Raw genomic sequence first — 18,643 nt, 5'->3', positions numbered from 1 at the left:
TATATCATAATAAAAGGGGCTATCCAACAAGAAGATCTAACAATTATTAATATTTATGCCCCTAACTTGGGAGCAGCTAAATATATAAACCAATTAAAAATAAAATTAAGCTCATTGATAACAATACAATAATAGTAGGGGACTTGAACTCCCCACTCACAGCAATGGACAGATCATCTAAGCAGAAGATCAACAAGGAAACAAGGGCTTTGAATGACACACTGGACCTGATGGACTTCACAGATAAATTCAGAGCATTTCATCCTAAAGCAGCAGAATACACATTCTTCTCAAGTGCACAGGAAACATTATCCAAAATAGATCACACACTGCGTCACAAATCAGGTCTCAACCTGTACAAAAAGACTGAGATCATATCATGCATATTTTCAGACCACAGTGCTATAAAACTTGAACCACAAGAAAAAATTGGGAAGGAACACAAATACATGGAGGTTAAATAATATCCTACTGAAGAATGATTGGGTCAACCAGTAAATTAAAGAAGAATTTTAAAAATTCATGGAAACAAATAAAAATGAAACACAACAGTTCAAAACCTTTGGGATGCAGCAAAGGCAGTCCTAAGAGGGAAGTATACAGGCCTTCCTCAAGAAACAAGAAAAGTCTCAAATACACAACCTAACCGTACACCTAAAGGAACTGGAAAAAGAACAGCAAATAAGGCCTAAATCCAGCAGGAGAATAGAAATAATAAAGATTAGAGTAGAAATCAATGATATAGAAATAAAAAAACAAAACACTAGAACAGATCAGTGAAACTAGGAGCTGGTTCTTTGGAAGAATTAATAAGATTGATAAGCCCCTAGCCAGACTTATCAAAAAGAAAAGAGAAAGGACCCAAATAAATAAAATCATAAATGAAAGAGGAGAGATCACAATCAACACTGAAGAAATACAAACAATTATTAGAGAATATTATGAGCAATTATATGCCAACAAATTAGGCAATCTGGAATAAATGGATAAATTCCTAGAAACATATAAACTACCAAAACTGAGACAAGAAAAAATAGAAAACCTGAAAAGACCCATAACCAGCAAAGAAATTGAATTAGTAAAAAAAAATTTCCCAACAAACAAGAGTCCAGGGCCAGATGGCTTCCCAAGGGAATTCTACCAAACATTTAAAGAATTAATACCTATTCTTCTGAAACTGTTCCAGAAAATAGAAATGGAAGGACAACTTCCAAACTCTATGAGGCCAACATTACCTTAATCCCAAAACCAGACAAAGACCCCACTAAAAAGGAGAATTACAGACCAATATCCCTGATGAACATGGATGCAAAAATTCTCACCAAGATACAAGCTAATAGGATCCAACAGTACGTTGAAAGGATTATACACCATGATCAAGTGGGATTTATTCCTGGGCTGCAGGGGTGTTTCAACATCCTCAAGTCAATCAATGTGACACACTACATTAATAAAAGGACAAGAATCATATGATCCTCTCAATAGATGCAGAAAAAGCATTTGACAAAATACAGCATCTTTTCTTGATAAAAAAAAACTCTCTGCCATGTAGGGATGGAGGGAACATACCTCAATATCATAAAAGCCATATACAAAAGACCCACAGCGAATATCGTCCTCAACAGGGAAAAACTGAGGGCTTTTCCCCTGAGGTTAGGAATACAACAGAGATGTCAACTCTCACCACTGTTGTTTAACATAGTACTGGAAGTCCTAGCCTCAACAATCAGACAACGAAAAGAAATAAAAGGCATCCAAATAGCGAAAGCAGTCAAAACTTTCACTCTTCGCAGATGACATGATACTCTACGTGGAAAACCCAAAAGACTCCACCCAAAAATTGCTTGAACTGATACAGGAATTCAGCAAAGTCGCAGGATATAAAATCAATTCACAGAACTCAGCTGCATTTCTATACACTAACAATGAAGCAGAAGAAAGAGAAATCAAGGAATTTTAATTTTACATTCGATACATTGTAAATTTGGTACATTTACAATTATACCAAAAAGATACCTAGAAATAAACCTAACCAAATAGGTAAAGGATCTGTGCTCTGAAAACTACAGAATACTTATGAAAGAAATTGAGGACACAAAGAAATGGAAAAATATTCTATGCTCATGGATTGGAAGAACAAATATTGTTAAAATGTCTATGCTACCCAAAGCAATCTACACATTCAAAGCAATCCCTATCAAAATACCACTGACATTTTTCACAGAGCTGGAACAAATAATTCTAAAATTTGTATGGAACCAGAAAAGATCCCGAATAGCCAAAGGAATGTTGAAAGAGAAAACCAAAGCTGGTGGCATCACAAAGCCAGACTTAAGCTCTATTACAAAGCTGCAATCAAGACAGTATGGTACTGGCACAAAAACAGACACATAGATCAATGGTACAGAATAGAGAACCCAGAAATGGGCCCTCAACTCTATGGTCAACTAATCTTCGACAAAGGAGGAAAGAATGTCCAATGGAAAAAACACAGTCTCTTCCACAAATGGTGCTGGGAAAACTGGATAGCCACATGTAGAAGAATGAAACTGGACCACTTTCTTACACCATACACAAAAATAAACTCAAAATGGATGAAAGACCTAAATGTGAGACAGGAATCCATCAAAATCCTAGAGGAGAATACAGGCAGCAACCTCTGTGACCTTGGCTGCAGCAACTTCTTGCTAGACACGTCTCCAAAGCCAAGGGAAACAAAAGCAAAAATGAACTACTGAGACTTCATCAAGATAAAAAGCTTTTGCACAGCAAAGGAAATAGTCGACAAAACCAAAACAACCGACAGAATGGGAGAAGATATTTGCAAATGTCTTATCAGATAAAGGGCTGGTATCCAAAATATATGAAGAACTTATCCAATTCAACACCCAATAAACAAAAAACCCAGTCAAGAAATGGGCAGAAGACATGAACAGACATTTCTTCAAAGAAGACATACAAATGACTAACAGACACATGAAAAAATGCCCCACATCACACAGCATCAAGGACATACAAGTCAAAATCACAATGAGCTACCACCTGACACTGGTTAGAATGGCTAAAATTAACAAGTCAGGAAGTGACAGATGTTGGCAAGGATACAGAGAAAGGGGAACCCTCTTACACTGTTGGTGGGAATGCAAACTGGTGCAGCCACTCTGGAAAACAGGATGGAGCTTCCTCAAAAAGTTGAAAATAGAACTACCCCTGCCACCCAGCAATTGCACTACTAGGTATTTATCCAAAAGATACAAAAATAGTGATCTGAAGGGGCACATGCACCCCAGTGTTTATAGCTGCAATGTCCACAATAGCCAAACTATGGAAAGAGCCCAGATGTCCATCAACAGATGAATGGACAGAGAAGATGTGGTATAAATACACAATGGAATATTCCTCAGCCATCAAAAAGAATGAAATCTTGCCATTTGCAACGATGTGAATGGAACTGGAAGGTATTATGCTAAGAGAAATAAATCAGTCAGAGAAAGACAAATACCATGATTTCACTCATACGTAGAATTTAAGAAACAAAACAGATGAACATAGAAGAAGGGAAGAGAAAATAAAATAAGATGAAAACAAAGGGGGAGGCAAACCGTAAGAGATTCTTAACTCTAGGAAACAAACTGAGGGTTGATGGAGCAGAGGTGGGGGGGGAGGATAACTAGGTGATAGGCATTAAGGAGGGCACTTGATGTAAATAGCAATGGCTATTATATGCGACTCATGAATCACTAAATTCTACCCTTGAAACTAGTAAAATATACTATATGCTAACTAAATTGAATTTAAATAAAGAATTTAAAAAAATTTTTTTAAAAAGATTCTCTCTCCCTCTGCCCCTCCAGCCCCTGCTCCTCCGCAGGTGTGCACTCTCTCTCTCAAAAAAAGAAAGAAGGTAAAGAAAAGAAAGGAAAGAAAAAGAAAAGAAAAGAAGAACATTGTATCTGAATTTATGTTATTTCTTTACTCTAAAATACATCATTGCTATTCTTGGGAGTTCACTTGCAAGGTAGTCACCAGTGAACCCTGTCTCCTGGTATTTATACCTTGTGTAGTCCTCTCTTACCAGTGTTGGCCTGTGTAACCAATAGAATACGGCAGAAGTAATAGTATGTAACTTCAAGATTAGGTTATAAAGGACTGCAGCTTCCATGTTAGTTCTCCTCTTCCACTCACCATCTTTCTCTCTCTCTTCTCTTCTAAGAGAAGCCAGCTAGTATGACATGAGGACATTCAGGGAACTCTATGGGAAGGCCCATGTGGCAAAAAACAGAGGTCTCTGGCAAAGAGCCAGTGAAGAGATGAGGCCTGCAAACTACATGTGTGGGCTTAGAAGTAAATTCTCCATCTTTAGTTAAGCCTTGAGGTAACTGTAGCTCCAGCCAACAGCTTAACTGCAATTTATATATGAATAAAGACCCTGAGCTAGAACCACCCAACTAAACTGCTCCCACATTCCTTCCTGCCCCTCAGAAACTGTGAGAGATAATAAACATTTGTTGTTTTAAGCTACTAAGTTCTGGGGCAACTTATTATAGCAAGAGATAACCAAAACATGTTTTTTATGTGGTGGTGATTCATTTTTATGACTCAGACAACTACCTAAGCAATAAAAGACACTGAGCATTGTCCTTACCAAGGGAAGGGAGAGGAGAGGTTAGACATACTGCTCATAACCCTCAAGGATCCTACAACAGGAAACTCATACTGTTTCTCCACTACAAACCTGCTGAAATTGTGGCAGCAGAGAGATGATTTAGAAAAAAAGAAAAAAGTACAGGAAAACAGAGAACACTGGAAGGAACTGTAGAGATAGTGACTAGAATTCCGTAGGAAATCATTAAATTTTCTTAGATATTTTTCAAAAGCATATATAATTTTCAAAGTGTAAAAACTATAAGATTTGAAATATACTCCCTTACTTCAAAATAAAACACAGTAATCTCCTTTGCAGACAAGAAGTTCTCCTTTTGGTTTTTATCAGAACTACTGCTGGAGAAAATGAGCTATCAAACAATACACATTTCCTTCAAGACTTGAACAGAGAACATATATAGTATGTTAATCTTTTAGGCTAAATTAAATGAAATTCTTTTGTATTTTTAAAACAAAGTCTAGGGGGAAAAAGTACTTCAGAAATCTATGTTCTAGTTATTCCAATAAAGGTTTTTGCTTTCTTAATAATTAACTATAACTTATGAAAATAGAGCAACATGTTTTGTGACGCTATTAAAGACACTATTACTGAGTCCTACTTTGACAACAGTGGCATAATTTCCATTTCCCTCTTCTCTTCTTAGAAATACTCTAAACAGGGGCGCCTGGGTGGCTCAGTTGGTTAAGCGTCTGCCTTGGGCTCAGGTCATGATTCTGGGATCGAGCCCCGAATATGGCTCCTGGCTCAGCAGGGAGTCTGGTTCTCCCTCTGCCTCTCCCCCCATCCCGTGGCTTGTGCTCTCTTGCTCACTCTTTCTCTCTCTCTCAAATAAACAGATTAAAAAAAAAAAAGAAAAAAAGGAAATACTCTAAACAACAAGGAGATCAAAAACAAAAACAAATTCCTGTCCTGGTAAAATAAGATATAGCTAAAACCCAACTCTCAAAATATGTGGACAGTCTCCCAAAAGTAATGGAGATCATGGAGATCAAGAGTGCAAGCAGAAAAGGAAAACTGCTTATCTCACAAAGAGGTAGCAAGACAAACTTCTCAAAGTGTAAAGCCTGAAGCCCATATTTATAACAAGAATAAGACACACGTGCTATAGGCAGAAACTCCTCAGTTTGGTTCCAACAACAAAACAGAAAAGACAGAACTTAGAGAAACCATTCAGAAACATCATGTTTACAAAGAACATTGTTTCTATGGCAGCAGGAGAGAAAAGAGGTTTTGTATGAGGAAAAAATACACAGTTGCCTACCCCTATTGGCTGGGGAAAGATAAAAGCTGAACAAACTAGCACATTAAATCCTGGATCATAATGAAAATTCTAGATAGCCTGGAATGTGGAAAGACATGCACCCATACTCACACAAACCTCCTACAAATAACTGGGCAAAAGTAAGATAAACATACCACATAGAGATTTATTTTTAAGTTTTTTTTAAAAAAAAGGAAAAATGCAAAATTATGTTCCGAAACCTAGACCACCATCTTTCCTCTCAATAAATGTAAATGAGCTGAACTCACCAGAGCAAAAGACTTTCAGACTAGATCACAAAAATAAAACCCAACCCTATAATATAAACTAACACCTAAAACTAAGAGTTTTTGAAAGTTGAAGAAAATAAAACCATAGGCAAAAGTATATTAGGCAAATACTAACAAAACAAGGGTTGTATCTTAATACCCCACAAAGCTGAATTCAAGAACCTCCCTGCCACCCCTGCCAAGAAAGCTTTAAACTAGAAAAAGAAAGTGATTTCATAGTGTTAAAAAATGATGCAGTTCCTTTCCAACAAATGGTGCTGGGCAACTCAGCACCCATGGGCAAAATGAAAGAAAGAAAAAAATAAAAGAATCTCAACATGAACCTCACACCTTATATAAAAATTAACTCAAAATGGCTTATGAATTTAAGTGTAAAATGTTAGAAGAAAAAAATGCATAGAAAAAAAACGAAAATCTTCAGAACCTATAGTTAGGGAAGAGTTCTTGACAACAAAAGCACATCCATAAAAGGAAAAATTTAATAAATTTTGCTCTGCAAAAGTCCTATTAAGAGAATAAAAAGACAAACTATAGACTGGTAAAAAAATATTTGCAAACCATATACCCAACAAATAACTTGTATCTACAATATATAAAGAACTCTCAAAACTCAACAGCAAAAAGACCATTACCCAATTAGAAAATTAGAAGACCTGAACAGACATGAACAGAAGAGGAGATATAAATAGCAAATAAATACATGAAAAGAGTTTCAACATCATTAGCCCTTAGGGAAATGTAAATTAAAACCACAATGAAATATCACTACACACGTATCAAAATGATCAAAATAGGAAATAGTGAAATACCAAATGCTGACAAGGATGTAGAGAAAAGAGATCATTTATATGCAACCAGTGGAAATGTAAAATGGTACATCTACTCTAAAAAAAAGTTTAGCAGTTTCTTTAAAAACTAAACATGTACCTACCATATGCCCCAGAAATTACATTCTTGAGTATATGCCCCAGAGAAATGAAAACTTATGTTCAGACAATGCCTATATAAAAATGTTCACAGAAGCCTTATTCGTAATAGCCAAAAACTGGCAACTATCCAAATGTCCTTCAACAAGTGTATAGTTAAACAAACTGTGGTACATCATTACCATGGAATACTACTCAACAATAAAAAGAAACTATTAATACACTTAACATCTTGAATGGATCTCAAGAATATGCCAAATGAAAAAAGCCAGTTTCAAAAGATTATAAGCTAGGTGACCTCATTTTATAATTCTTGAAATAACAAAATTACAGAGATATAAAACAGATTAGTGGGTGGAAGGGTTAAGAATGGGGCAGGTGAGGAGGGTTGGTATAACTACAAAGGGATGGCAAAAAGGAGCCCTGTGGTATTTATTTATTTATTTATTTATTTATTTATTTAATCTCAACATCCAAGTGTGGCTTGAACTCATGACCCTGAGGATCAAGAGCCACATGCTCCACCAACTGAGCCTGCCAAGCAATCCAAGTCCTGTGGTTTTAGAACAGTTCTGAATCTGAACTGTGGGGTAGTGACATGAAGCTACAGATGTGATAAAATTACATAGAAATATAAAACACACACACAAAAGTGCATGTAAAACTGGTAAAATCTGATAGACTCTATGAGTTGAACCAACACCAGTTTCCTGGTTGTGATATTTTACTATACTCATGCAAGATGTTACCACTGGGGAAGGCTGGGTGAAGGATGCATGGGACCTGCTTGTACATTTTTTTGTGTTTTTTTGCAACTTCATGTGAATCTGTAATTATTTCAAAATAAAAAGGTTTCTTTTAAAGGAACATTCATGAAGCAAAACTAAACAGCGAGAAGTTGAAATATATTACTAGAATACAGAAGAACTATACAACATAAGAAGGTAGTTTTCATTGATATTATTAAACTCTATGCACCTGAAAAAAAAAAAAAATACATCTTCAAGTGTTTGTGAAAGGCAACCATTGACCAAATAGCATACGACCAAAAAAAAAACTCAATAAATTCAAAGAAGTAGAAATATTAAACAATATGCTTTGAAAGAAATACAGTAAAACTAGAAACAGTAACTAAACCAGAGACCAAACATACAAACACACATTTGTCACCTGGGAAAAATGCTTAAATTACAACACTAAATTTAAAAAAAAATTCATGATATCTAGAAAATAACCAAAGCAAATCACTACATATCAAAACACGAGGAATAAAATTAAGCAGTGGTCAAAAAATATCATGACCTCAAATACAGTGTATTTATTGTATTAATAAATAAGAAAGAATGAAAATAATGTATTAAGTATCCAATTTAAGTTACAGGAATAAAATAAGCCTAAGAGGAAAAAAAGAATAAAAAGTAATTTTTTAAAAGCTGGTTCTTTGAGAGAAAAAAGATACATAAACAACTACTAAAAACAATCACAAAAGAGAAAATGTACAAATATACAAAATAAGAAATAAGAAACAATATAAGAAACAATACAAAATAAGAAACAATAAGGAAGCAATAATCATAGATACAAAAAAAATTTTTTAACTTTTTTTTTTTTTTTTAAGTAGGCTCCACACCCAGCACCCAGCACAGAGACCAATGCGGGGCTTGAACCCATGACCCTGAGATCAAGACCTGAGCTGAGATCAAGAATCCGAAGCCTAACCAACTGAGCCACCCAGGTGCCCCATACAAAAAATTTTTTAAGTCAGTAAGAGACAGTGATGACTACTACTATTAAAACACTCTACAGAAATATATTTTAAAACTGTAGAATGAGTGGGAGCCTGGATGGTGCAGTCAGTTGACCATCCAACTCTTGGTTTCTGCTCCAGTCGTGATCTTAGACTCATGATCTCAGGATTGTGGGATAAGCCCCACATCAGGCTTCAGGCTCACTGTGGAGTCTACTTCAGATTCTCCCTCTGTCCCTCCTGCTCTCTCTCTCTCTTGCAAAAAATAAATAAATCTTTAAAACTGTAGAATGAGTAATTACATATATATAATTAACAAAACTAACCTTGGAAGAGGCAGAGAACCAAAAAGATTAACTACTACTGAATTTAAAAAGTTAAGAGCTACCCTCCATAAAAAGCCCCAAACTCAGAATACTACCAAACTTATAAAGCACAGATGCCAGTTCTATTTAAACTATCCTAGAGCATTAAAAAATAAAAACTTTTAATGTTTATAAAAAATGATTACAATTATGAAAGTAGAAATTTTCCTGGAATTCAGGATTTCAATCTTTGAATTCAATATTTAATATAATCTATCATATTAAGGGATATAAGATGAAAAAATCAAATGGCTATTTCCATAGATAATGAAATAGCATTTAACAAAATTCAACAATCTTTCTTGATTTAAAAGAAAACTAAATGTGGATAGAAAATTCCTTAACATGATAAAATGTTTCAATCCGAAAGTCAAAATAATGTCCAATGGGGAAACATTAGAAGCATTCCCAAGGAACAAGTCCAGAATATTCACTATTTTCTCTATTACTTAACATTGTCCTGAAGGTATTAGCCAACATAATTAGCCAAAAGAAAAAAAATCAGACAAAAAATATGAAAGGTGGTAAAATTATTGCTGTTCACAAATGTCTGAATACTCATAAACTTTTTTTTTTTTAGATTTTTTATTTATTTATTTGAGAGAGCAATAGTGAAAGAGGAGCAGAGGGAGAGGGAGAAGCAGACTCCCTGCTGAGGAGGGAGCCAACACGAGACTTGATCCCAAGGACCCTGAGATCATAACCTGAGCCGAAGGCAGACACTTAACCAACTGAGCCACCCAGGTGCCCCAATACTTGTAAACTCAAAAAAAATCAACTGAAAAACTTATTAGAAACAAGATGGGGGCACCTGGGTGACTCAGTTGGGTGGGTGTCTGCCTTCGGCTCAGGTCATGATCCCAGGGTCCTGGGATCCAGCCCCACGTTGGGCTCCCTGCTCAGTGGAGAGCCTGCTTCTCCCTCTCCCTGTGCAGCTCACCCTGCTTGTGTTCTCTCTCTGTCAAATAAATAAATAAAATCGTGAAAAAAAATACAAAACAAAAAAAAACAAGATGATTCTTGTACTGAACACAGAATTAGTATGGAAAATTAGTAAGTTCAAATATACAATCAGTTCTAAAATATACTAAAAACTCTCCCTTATTTCATCAAATCATCCCAGTTGTTCTTTTCTGAATGAAACTGATACTATTTGAAAAATTAGTACAGTATGAATTTCTGTTATATATAATCTAGTGACTTGCACTATAAAATTATAAAGGTATACTAACAGGGAATACTCGGAACCTCAATATAACAGAATAACACTTTAATTATGGTAAATATTTTAAATCCTTAATATTTAGTGCTTAACTGTACTAAAATTAAAAATGCTAAATGTTAAAATATAGCAGAATACCTAAAACTCAATCAATATAATCAAACCTTCCTCACTTTTACTAAAAGTAACATTCCATAAACCTCCAACCAAAACATGAAGGTTTTTCACCAACTTTCATTTATGAAGCACTTTCTGCCAAATTTAGGTGCTGTCTTTCCAACAACCACATAAACCCCATCCAATTTATTGTTTTTAGATGAGATTTAGCAATATATAAAGCTAAAAATGAAAAGATATACAGTGTCAATATATAACTATGCTGACTGTCAGTTTATTTAACTATCAGAAGCTTTAGCAAGAATTACCTTCACGTTCCGACAAACTAATAACAGTGATTTATTTTGGTATAAGGAATAAGGCAGGAATCAAGCTTTTTTTCTTTAATTGAACTGACTTTAATTTTTTTATATATATATAACTCAACACCATTTTCCCCCAATGATTTGAAATGTCATTTTATCATATATAAAAACCATAAAGATCATACTATATCATATGCAAAAATTCTTTTGGGATTTATTTCTGGATTCTTGTGTCTCTTTCTTTGGTCTGTGGCAAACTTAATTAATTCATACACTATTTATTTATACACTGTGCCAAACTTTTAATTATTTTATACACTATTTATACACTATAGCAAATTTTTACACTTGATCTTATCCAAAAGGCCGAGAAGCAATCACTATAGCAAACTTAATTAATGAAGTTTTATAATGTATATGATGCCTGGCAGACCTCTGCTTCTCATTCCTCTCCTTTTTTAGAATTTTCAGGACTATTCTTATGTATTTATTTTTCCATTAAAAAGTATGGAGGGGCACCTGGGTGGCTTACTCAGTTGAGTGTCCCTCTTGATTTCAGCTCAGGTCAGGACCTCAGGGTCCTGAGATCGAGCCCCTTGTTGGGCTCCATGCTCAGCGGGGATTCTGCTTGAGATTCTCTCTCTCCCCCTCTGCCCCTCCCCCTTCTCTCTCAAATAAATAAGTAAATCCTTTTTTTAAAGGTATGGAATAAGTGTGCCAAGATTTTTGAAGTACTGTTGATATTTTTATTGTGACCACACATTTTTAGATCAATTTAGGGAGAACTGATCTCATAACAATACTAAATCTTCCCATCCAAGAATAGGATCTGTCTCTTAATTATGTCTCAGTACATTATTCTTTAAGTACAGAATTCTATCAAGTGAATAACTATCAATATTCAAATATCTATCAACCATCAATATTCAAGTATCTATCAACATTGCAAAACAGATGCTTGCAAAATGATTTCTTACCTACCAAAACCTCTTAGTAAATACTCTCTTTGAGTACATACCAAGAGATGTTCACAGATACCTTCTCCTTTAAGAGCCAACTACAGCTGATGAAAGGTACTTTGTATTCTTATTAGAGTGCCATGGAAGAAATGTTTAACTTTCCTCAAAAGGCTACAAATTATGCTTGTCAACTCTTCTAGATGGATTGAGGAAATATTTTTACCAGTTAGTTTGAGGGGGAGCAGGAAGGAGGCATTAAAAGCTGTGTAAGAGCAAAGCCCTATCCTCAAATGGCTTTCAATTTAAGTGGGGGAAAAAACAAACAAAACAAACAAACAAAAAACAACATAAAAAAAACAGGGATAAGACAACCTTCCTCAGTTTCTTTGCTTAACTTTTCCCCTCCCTAACCGCATTTTAAGAGGAATTAAAAAAAAAAAAAAGGAAAATATTGTTAAATCCTCTGGGAAGGTCAATGTTTTACGCCAATAAGCCTCTGTAATGATCTTATAGAGAATGAAATTTCTAGGAAGTTATAATCTGTAAGAATAAAGTATCCAGGAGTAAAAGTCTAGGATTGCTTGTAGAGTTAGTTAAGGGTAGAGACAAAGCTTAATGGTTGTTCACTCTTAGAAAATGAACCAATTCCCACAGTAATGCATACTTGGCAGCATAATCAAGAAATACAAAATTTAAACTGTAATCCAAACCTTCCCTCACCATGGACCATAGCCTTAATGACTCCTATGAAATAAGTTCAGCATTTAGGTTATAATTTGTTTCAGTAATAGTTGAAAAGATCAGAGATATAAATTATTGAATCTGAAAGGCAAAAAAATAATAGGGTGGAATCATACCAAGTTCCTCCATATGAAGGAAAGAAGATATAATAAAAATCACAGCATCTTATATAGAATATTGATATTCTATCACAAAAGATAATTTTAAGATAGTTATGATTATGTAATATATGCTCAGTCCTGAATCCATGACTTCTCTGTCCAGTAAAAGCATTTGGGAAACCTGGAATGCAGAAATAACAGTCACTTTTTGCAGTTATCAGGTAGATTTCTAAGCTATATAATCAGTATAGACAGTGATAAGTAAAACACTACATTTTATTGCTCTTTCTGCTTCCATTTCTTTAAGTAAACCCTGGTCTACACCTCAAAATTTCTGTTTCCAAAGGAAAAAAGTCCAGGAATAAGCTAAGGCAATAGCTCACACAAAAGAAAATGTCCTGTGGTAAGTCTTCTTTCTACATACCACAACATCTACTTTCATGTTGTTGTATTTTATTTTTGATTGTCATCAATCAGGAGGACAATTCTATTCTTTGTTTGATAACTGGCCTATGCTTCCAAAAGTGAAGAGCTCAGTGAAATAGAAGCTGCGGCAGCTGAGAACCAGGTCACAAATGTGAATGAGACAAAGTGAGAAATGGCTCTGAAGCTTAACAAACCAAGAAATACTAGATGCAGGTGATGCAGAACAGGCAGAAGGACACAGTAAGGATAATAGAGCCTCATACTCAAAACAGTAGAAAGATCAAACTGAAGAAATAACAGATATTTTTAAAGAAATTACATTTTTCTACTTTTAAGAACAATTAGTAATATCATTTATTTGCCCAAAAAAAGTCTTCTGCAGCATAATAGCAGACCCAGTAAATCAGTTTGTGAAGAGCCATTACAATTAGCACAGTAAAGTTCCCTGTCAGACATTCTTTTGCAACTAGATAAAAATTTTTCATAATCAAAAAATCAATTTTGATATGGAAATGGAGGTCAAATGAGTTTTTTCTAAGTTTTTTAAAGATGCTTCCAACACATTTATTCCCTTTCTAAATTTTTTTTCTCCCCTCTTCTTATAAAAAACTAGAAATGAACAAGGGAAAGGGTCTCAGCATTATAAAATCTACTGCCACACCTGGGATAAGAAGCATTCTAAAAAATTCCAAAAGAGAAAAAAAATAAAGAAAATGGCAGAGGTTTTATTTGGTAATATGCATGCACTCAATTTTTGGCTCTTTTATCTATATACAAAGCTACAATTTTGTGATCTCCAGGAGTTCCAATTTGAAAATATGCCCTGCACTAAAGACTAAACAAACAAATTTTTTTACTACATCAGTCCCAAAGAAAGAGATCCTACACCTGCCAAATGTCAAACTAAAAAACCTAAATATCACCCAATTCCTTCTTTTCCCTTACCTTCCACTTCCTCCTGCCAAGTTGTCTCAGTTGTAGTTCTGAAATACTGCCAAGTCATCTATTCATCTCCACTGCCACTGAGATGTCAAATCCATCTTTACCTTAAAACCCCTATAACAGCATCCTAGCTGATCTCCCTGTTTCTACCCTTGTCCTCCTCAATCTCCACAGGCAGTACACATGATCCTCTTGACTTAAATCTCATCATGCCATTCTTCCATTAAAACCTTTACAAGCTTCCCATTTCACCCAAAATGAAATATAAACTCCTAGGCCATGACCCTCCCATGATCCAGATACTATCTGATTCTGCAAGCACACGCCCTATCACTTTTTCTCTCCATCACACATTCCTTATACTGATCTTTTTAACCCTAAAATAAGTCATGCTCTCTCCTACCTCACAGCCTTTGTATTTTCTGTTCTCTCTTCCTGTAAAGACCTTCCCTCAACTCTTGGATTTTTGTTTTTGTTTTTAGGATCTGAAGAATACACTGATGTAAAAAATTCAAGCAATACCAAAAAACATATGGAAAGAAACAACTACTAAAAATTCCACCGCCCAAGGAGAATTTCCATTAATATTTTGAGGATAATCCTTTCCTACATCTTTCTATGGATACATATGCTATCATACACTGTATCTATATAAATTATCTTCCACAAATTCCAACTCTTCCCAAGCTGGTTCTTTCTCGTACATTAGTTCTCAATTCAAATACCACCTTCTCAAAAGAGGACTGTTCCTCTCTATCACCCTGTTTATTTTCTCCACTGCACTTCTTTGTTTACTTGTCTCTCACTTTTTACCTGTCCAATCCCAGTAGAACGTAAGCTCCAGGAAGGCACAGATCTTGTCACTACTTTCTCAATCACTAGGGTCTAGCCCAATACCTAACACACTGCAGGTGCCCAGTATTTACTGAATGAACAGATGATGACTCTGTTTAACATTTATAAGATGCCAAATTCTAAATTAATATCTCCCACTCAAATTTATCTCCTGAGCTTCATACTCATACTTAACCATCCCACTTGGCAGCTCTCTCCAAATAGAACACAGGTAGTTTAGTCTCAGTGAGCAAACCTGCTCTTCCTCATGGGATTCCCTGTTTAGATGGTATTTCCTATTTAGATGAATGACACTACCATCAAACAAATTTCCCAAGCCATACACTTAAATTTTATCCTTGAGGCAATTATTCCCTGTCACCTCACACCCACCCAATCACCAAGAGCCTCTCCATACTACCTCAATTCTACCTCTTCAATACTCATTCAAGTCTCATTCAATACTCTTCAATACTCATTCAAGTCTCATTCAGCCCATCTGCTTCTCTTCCACTCTGCTGCCTCCACTCAGTTGCAAATCACTGTCAATCATTTTTCCCCTAGACAACCATAACCTAACTTGCTGCTTTAGATTCATTCTTATTCCCCTCTAACTTATTCTCCATAGTGTAGCCTCAATAGTATTTTCAAAATAACAATATGATCACATCATATTCCTTCTTAAAAATCTTCAGTGGCTTCCCATTACTCTTAGATTAAGTCCTAAAATCCTTACTATGGATTATAAGGCCCACAAGAAATACCCCTTGCCTAACTATTCAGACTTTCCCTATAAACCAGACTTTGGCCTTCTTTCTTTCTTTTTTTTTTTTTTTAATTTATTTATTTGAGAGAGAGAGCACATGAGAGGGGGGAGGGTCAGAGGGAGAAGCGGGCTCCCTGCCGAGCAGGTAGCCCAATGCGGGACTCGATCCAGGGACTCCAGGATCATGACCTGAGCCGAAGGCAGTCACTCAACCAACTGAGCCACCCAGGCGCCTCTGGCCTTCTTTCAATTCTTTAAATCTACCATTCTCTATTTCCCTCAGGGCCTTCATATATGCCATTTCTTCTGCCTAAAAGATTATCCACCATGTCACACCACCCTTGCAACACATAATCATCCTGAGTCTCAAACTCAAAGGTCACTTCCTCAGGGTGGCGGTGGTAGGCAGAATTCTAAAGCTATCTCTCTTCCTCCCCAAGATTTCCATCCTCCGTTATACAATCAAACAGTAATCCAGGTATTGCTGTGAAGGGACTTCGCAAATATAATTGAAGGGACTTCGCAAATATAATTAAGTATTACTCAGCTGATTCTAAGCAAGAGAGATTATCCTGGATTATCCTGGTGGGTCTAATATAATCAGTTAAACCCTGAAACACAGAGCTTTCCCTGAGCTGAGGGCAGAACTGGAAGTGAGAGAGATGCGGCACTAGTCAGCAAACAACCTGACTAAACCTGGAAGATTCTCCCCCCCCTGCAGAGACTGCAGATAAGATCCCTGTCCAATTGATTGATTACCTTGATTTAGGCCTGCAAGACTTTAAGCAGAGACCCCAAGTCAAGCCACCTGGACTTCTGATCTACACAAACTGTGATACAACAGACAGGTGTTGCTCTAAGCTGCTAAATTTGTGGCAACAATAGAAAATGAATACAAAGACTCATCCCTGACCCCACCTCCACCACAGATAGTGTTAGAGCCTCTGGTAAATGTTCCCATAGCATTTGACACTTCTCTTTCATGATACTCATCATACTTATTACTTAATTTAATGTATGTAGTCTAAGATCTACATTCAGAGATTTTGTATTTTTGTATACCGTATACCATTATATTCCAACATCTACAAAACTGGTACCTATAAATATTTGTAGAGTGAATGAACCAATTTTTATTCAATTGTCTCTCAAAATTCTCAATCATGGCACACCTTCAGTAAAGTGCTATATTATAAAATATTTCTATAGTAAGAGTCAATCGCTTTATAGCAGTGACGGGAAAAGAGATGGGATGAATGGAATATATTCAGAATCATTGGGGCAGTTATTTTTTATTTGTTTTACAACCCCTCCCTCACTTACAACTACCCACAATCTGAAATGCCCACTCCTTGCCCTATATCCCTAGGGGGGCATGACCATCTATTAGAGAATTACAAAAGATTCTCATATAGAGCCATTATTACTGATGTCACTGAGTCATATTCCTCAGGTATGTTGAATTATAAATTAAAGCTTAATACAGTTGGCTTACTTTTTTAAATACTTTGCAAAAGGAAAAAAAAAAGCAAATTTACTCAATCTGAAACATTACTATTTCACAATAAAAAGAGACTGAATATATTTTAACTGGTCAAAAAGAAGAAAGGTCAACTAAAAGAACAATTTACTTACATCAATGGAAAAGCAAAAAATGGAAGTGTCATGGCAAGTCTTGCTGTGAATTCATCAGGAAGATACCACAAGTATACAATTAAACATGTAAACAGATAGAGAATCGAAGAGTAGAGAATTAATCTTCCAACCCATAATTTTTGTAATCTCTGATTTTTTTCCCTAAATTCTTCCAATGCTTGAATTTCCTGTTAAGAGAAAATTGTTCTATATTATTGAATTGAATCTCAAATTTCATAAAGAAATCAAAATATTAACAAAAAAATTTTTAGATGATAGATTATATAGGAAGAACTCTTGTCAATGAAATACCTTAATATTTTTTAAAAAGAACATAATATGAAAAAGAAAATTAGAAATGAAGTTAAAAACATGAAAATGCCTATCCTGACAAGTCACTTTTTTTTTTTTTAAAGATTTTATTTATTTATTTGACAGAGGGAGACACAGCGAGAGAAGGAACACAAGCAGGGGGAGTGGGAGAGAGAAAAGCAGGCTTCCTGCTTAGCAGGGAGCCCGATGTGGGGCTCAATCCCAGGATCCCAGGATCATGACCTGAGCCGAAGGCAGATACTTAACGACTGAGCCACTAAGGCACCCCTGACAAGTCACCCTTTTAAATGCAAAATTAAGGGATGCTTGGGTGGCTCAGTAGGTTAAGCATCTGCCTTCGTCTCAGGTCATGATCCCAGGGTCCTGGGATAGAACCCCATGTCAGGCTCCTTGCTCAGCAGGGAGCCTGCTTCTCCCTCTGCCTGCCACTCCCCCTGCTTGTGCTCGCTCTCTCACTTTCTCTCTCTCTCTCTGACAAATAAATAAAATCTTTAAAAATAAATAAAAAATTAAGATACTATTTTTGACATACCAAATTAGCAAAGATCAAGCATGAAATTGACATCAATAAATATTTATTAAACTAAATAAATAATAATTCTCTCTGTATAAGGTCTAAAAAATTTTGGCTAAAAATTAATTAATTAATTTTAAAAATCTGGCTACAAAAAGAAAGAATTCATAAAAATTGAAACAGTGACCCATACTAGATTCTTTCCATCTATTCATCACTCTCAATATTCCTAAGCAATAACCATTTCTGATAATGAAGTTTATGAACTTTCGGATTGATAAAAACTGTTGCAGACTGTCTTATAATCTACTTTACCCTATCTGGTAACATTGCTTTACACCATGCTATATACATCTAATTTCAACCTAACAGGTTCTAGTGACACAGACTTCTTTTTTTTTTTTATATTTATTTTTTTTTATTCTTATGTTAATCCCCATACATTACATCATTAGTTTTAGATGAAGTGTTCCATGATTCATTGTTTGTGCAT

The 18,643-nt window shown here is 35.4% G+C and overlaps 1 protein-coding gene across 2 annotated transcripts in view; it reads right to left on the bottom strand.

The window, feature by feature from the left end:
- The window catches only part of LNPK (lunapark, ER junction formation factor), a 68,781-nt gene extending 51,295 nt beyond the window's left edge, over positions 1 to 17,486 (bottom strand). For both annotated transcript variants that reach the window (XM_081814127.1, XM_081814128.1), the window contains exon 1: positions 17,304 to 17,486. In XM_081814127.1, the coding sequence (XP_081670253.1) occupies positions 17,304 to 17,335 (32 nt within the window). In that variant the 5' untranslated portion in view covers positions 17,336 to 17,486. The remainder of the gene's footprint in view (positions 1 to 17,303) is intronic.
- Between the last annotated feature and the right edge of the window lie 1,157 nt (positions 17,487 to 18,643).

Source organism: Leptonychotes weddellii, chromosome 3 (assembly GCF_054177405.1).
Source record: "Leptonychotes weddellii isolate Sample4059 chromosome 3, ASM5417740v2, whole genome shotgun sequence".
Taxonomy (NCBI): domain Eukaryota; kingdom Metazoa; phylum Chordata; class Mammalia; order Carnivora; family Phocidae; genus Leptonychotes; species Leptonychotes weddellii.
This window is presented reverse-complemented; position numbering and strand designations above follow the sequence as displayed.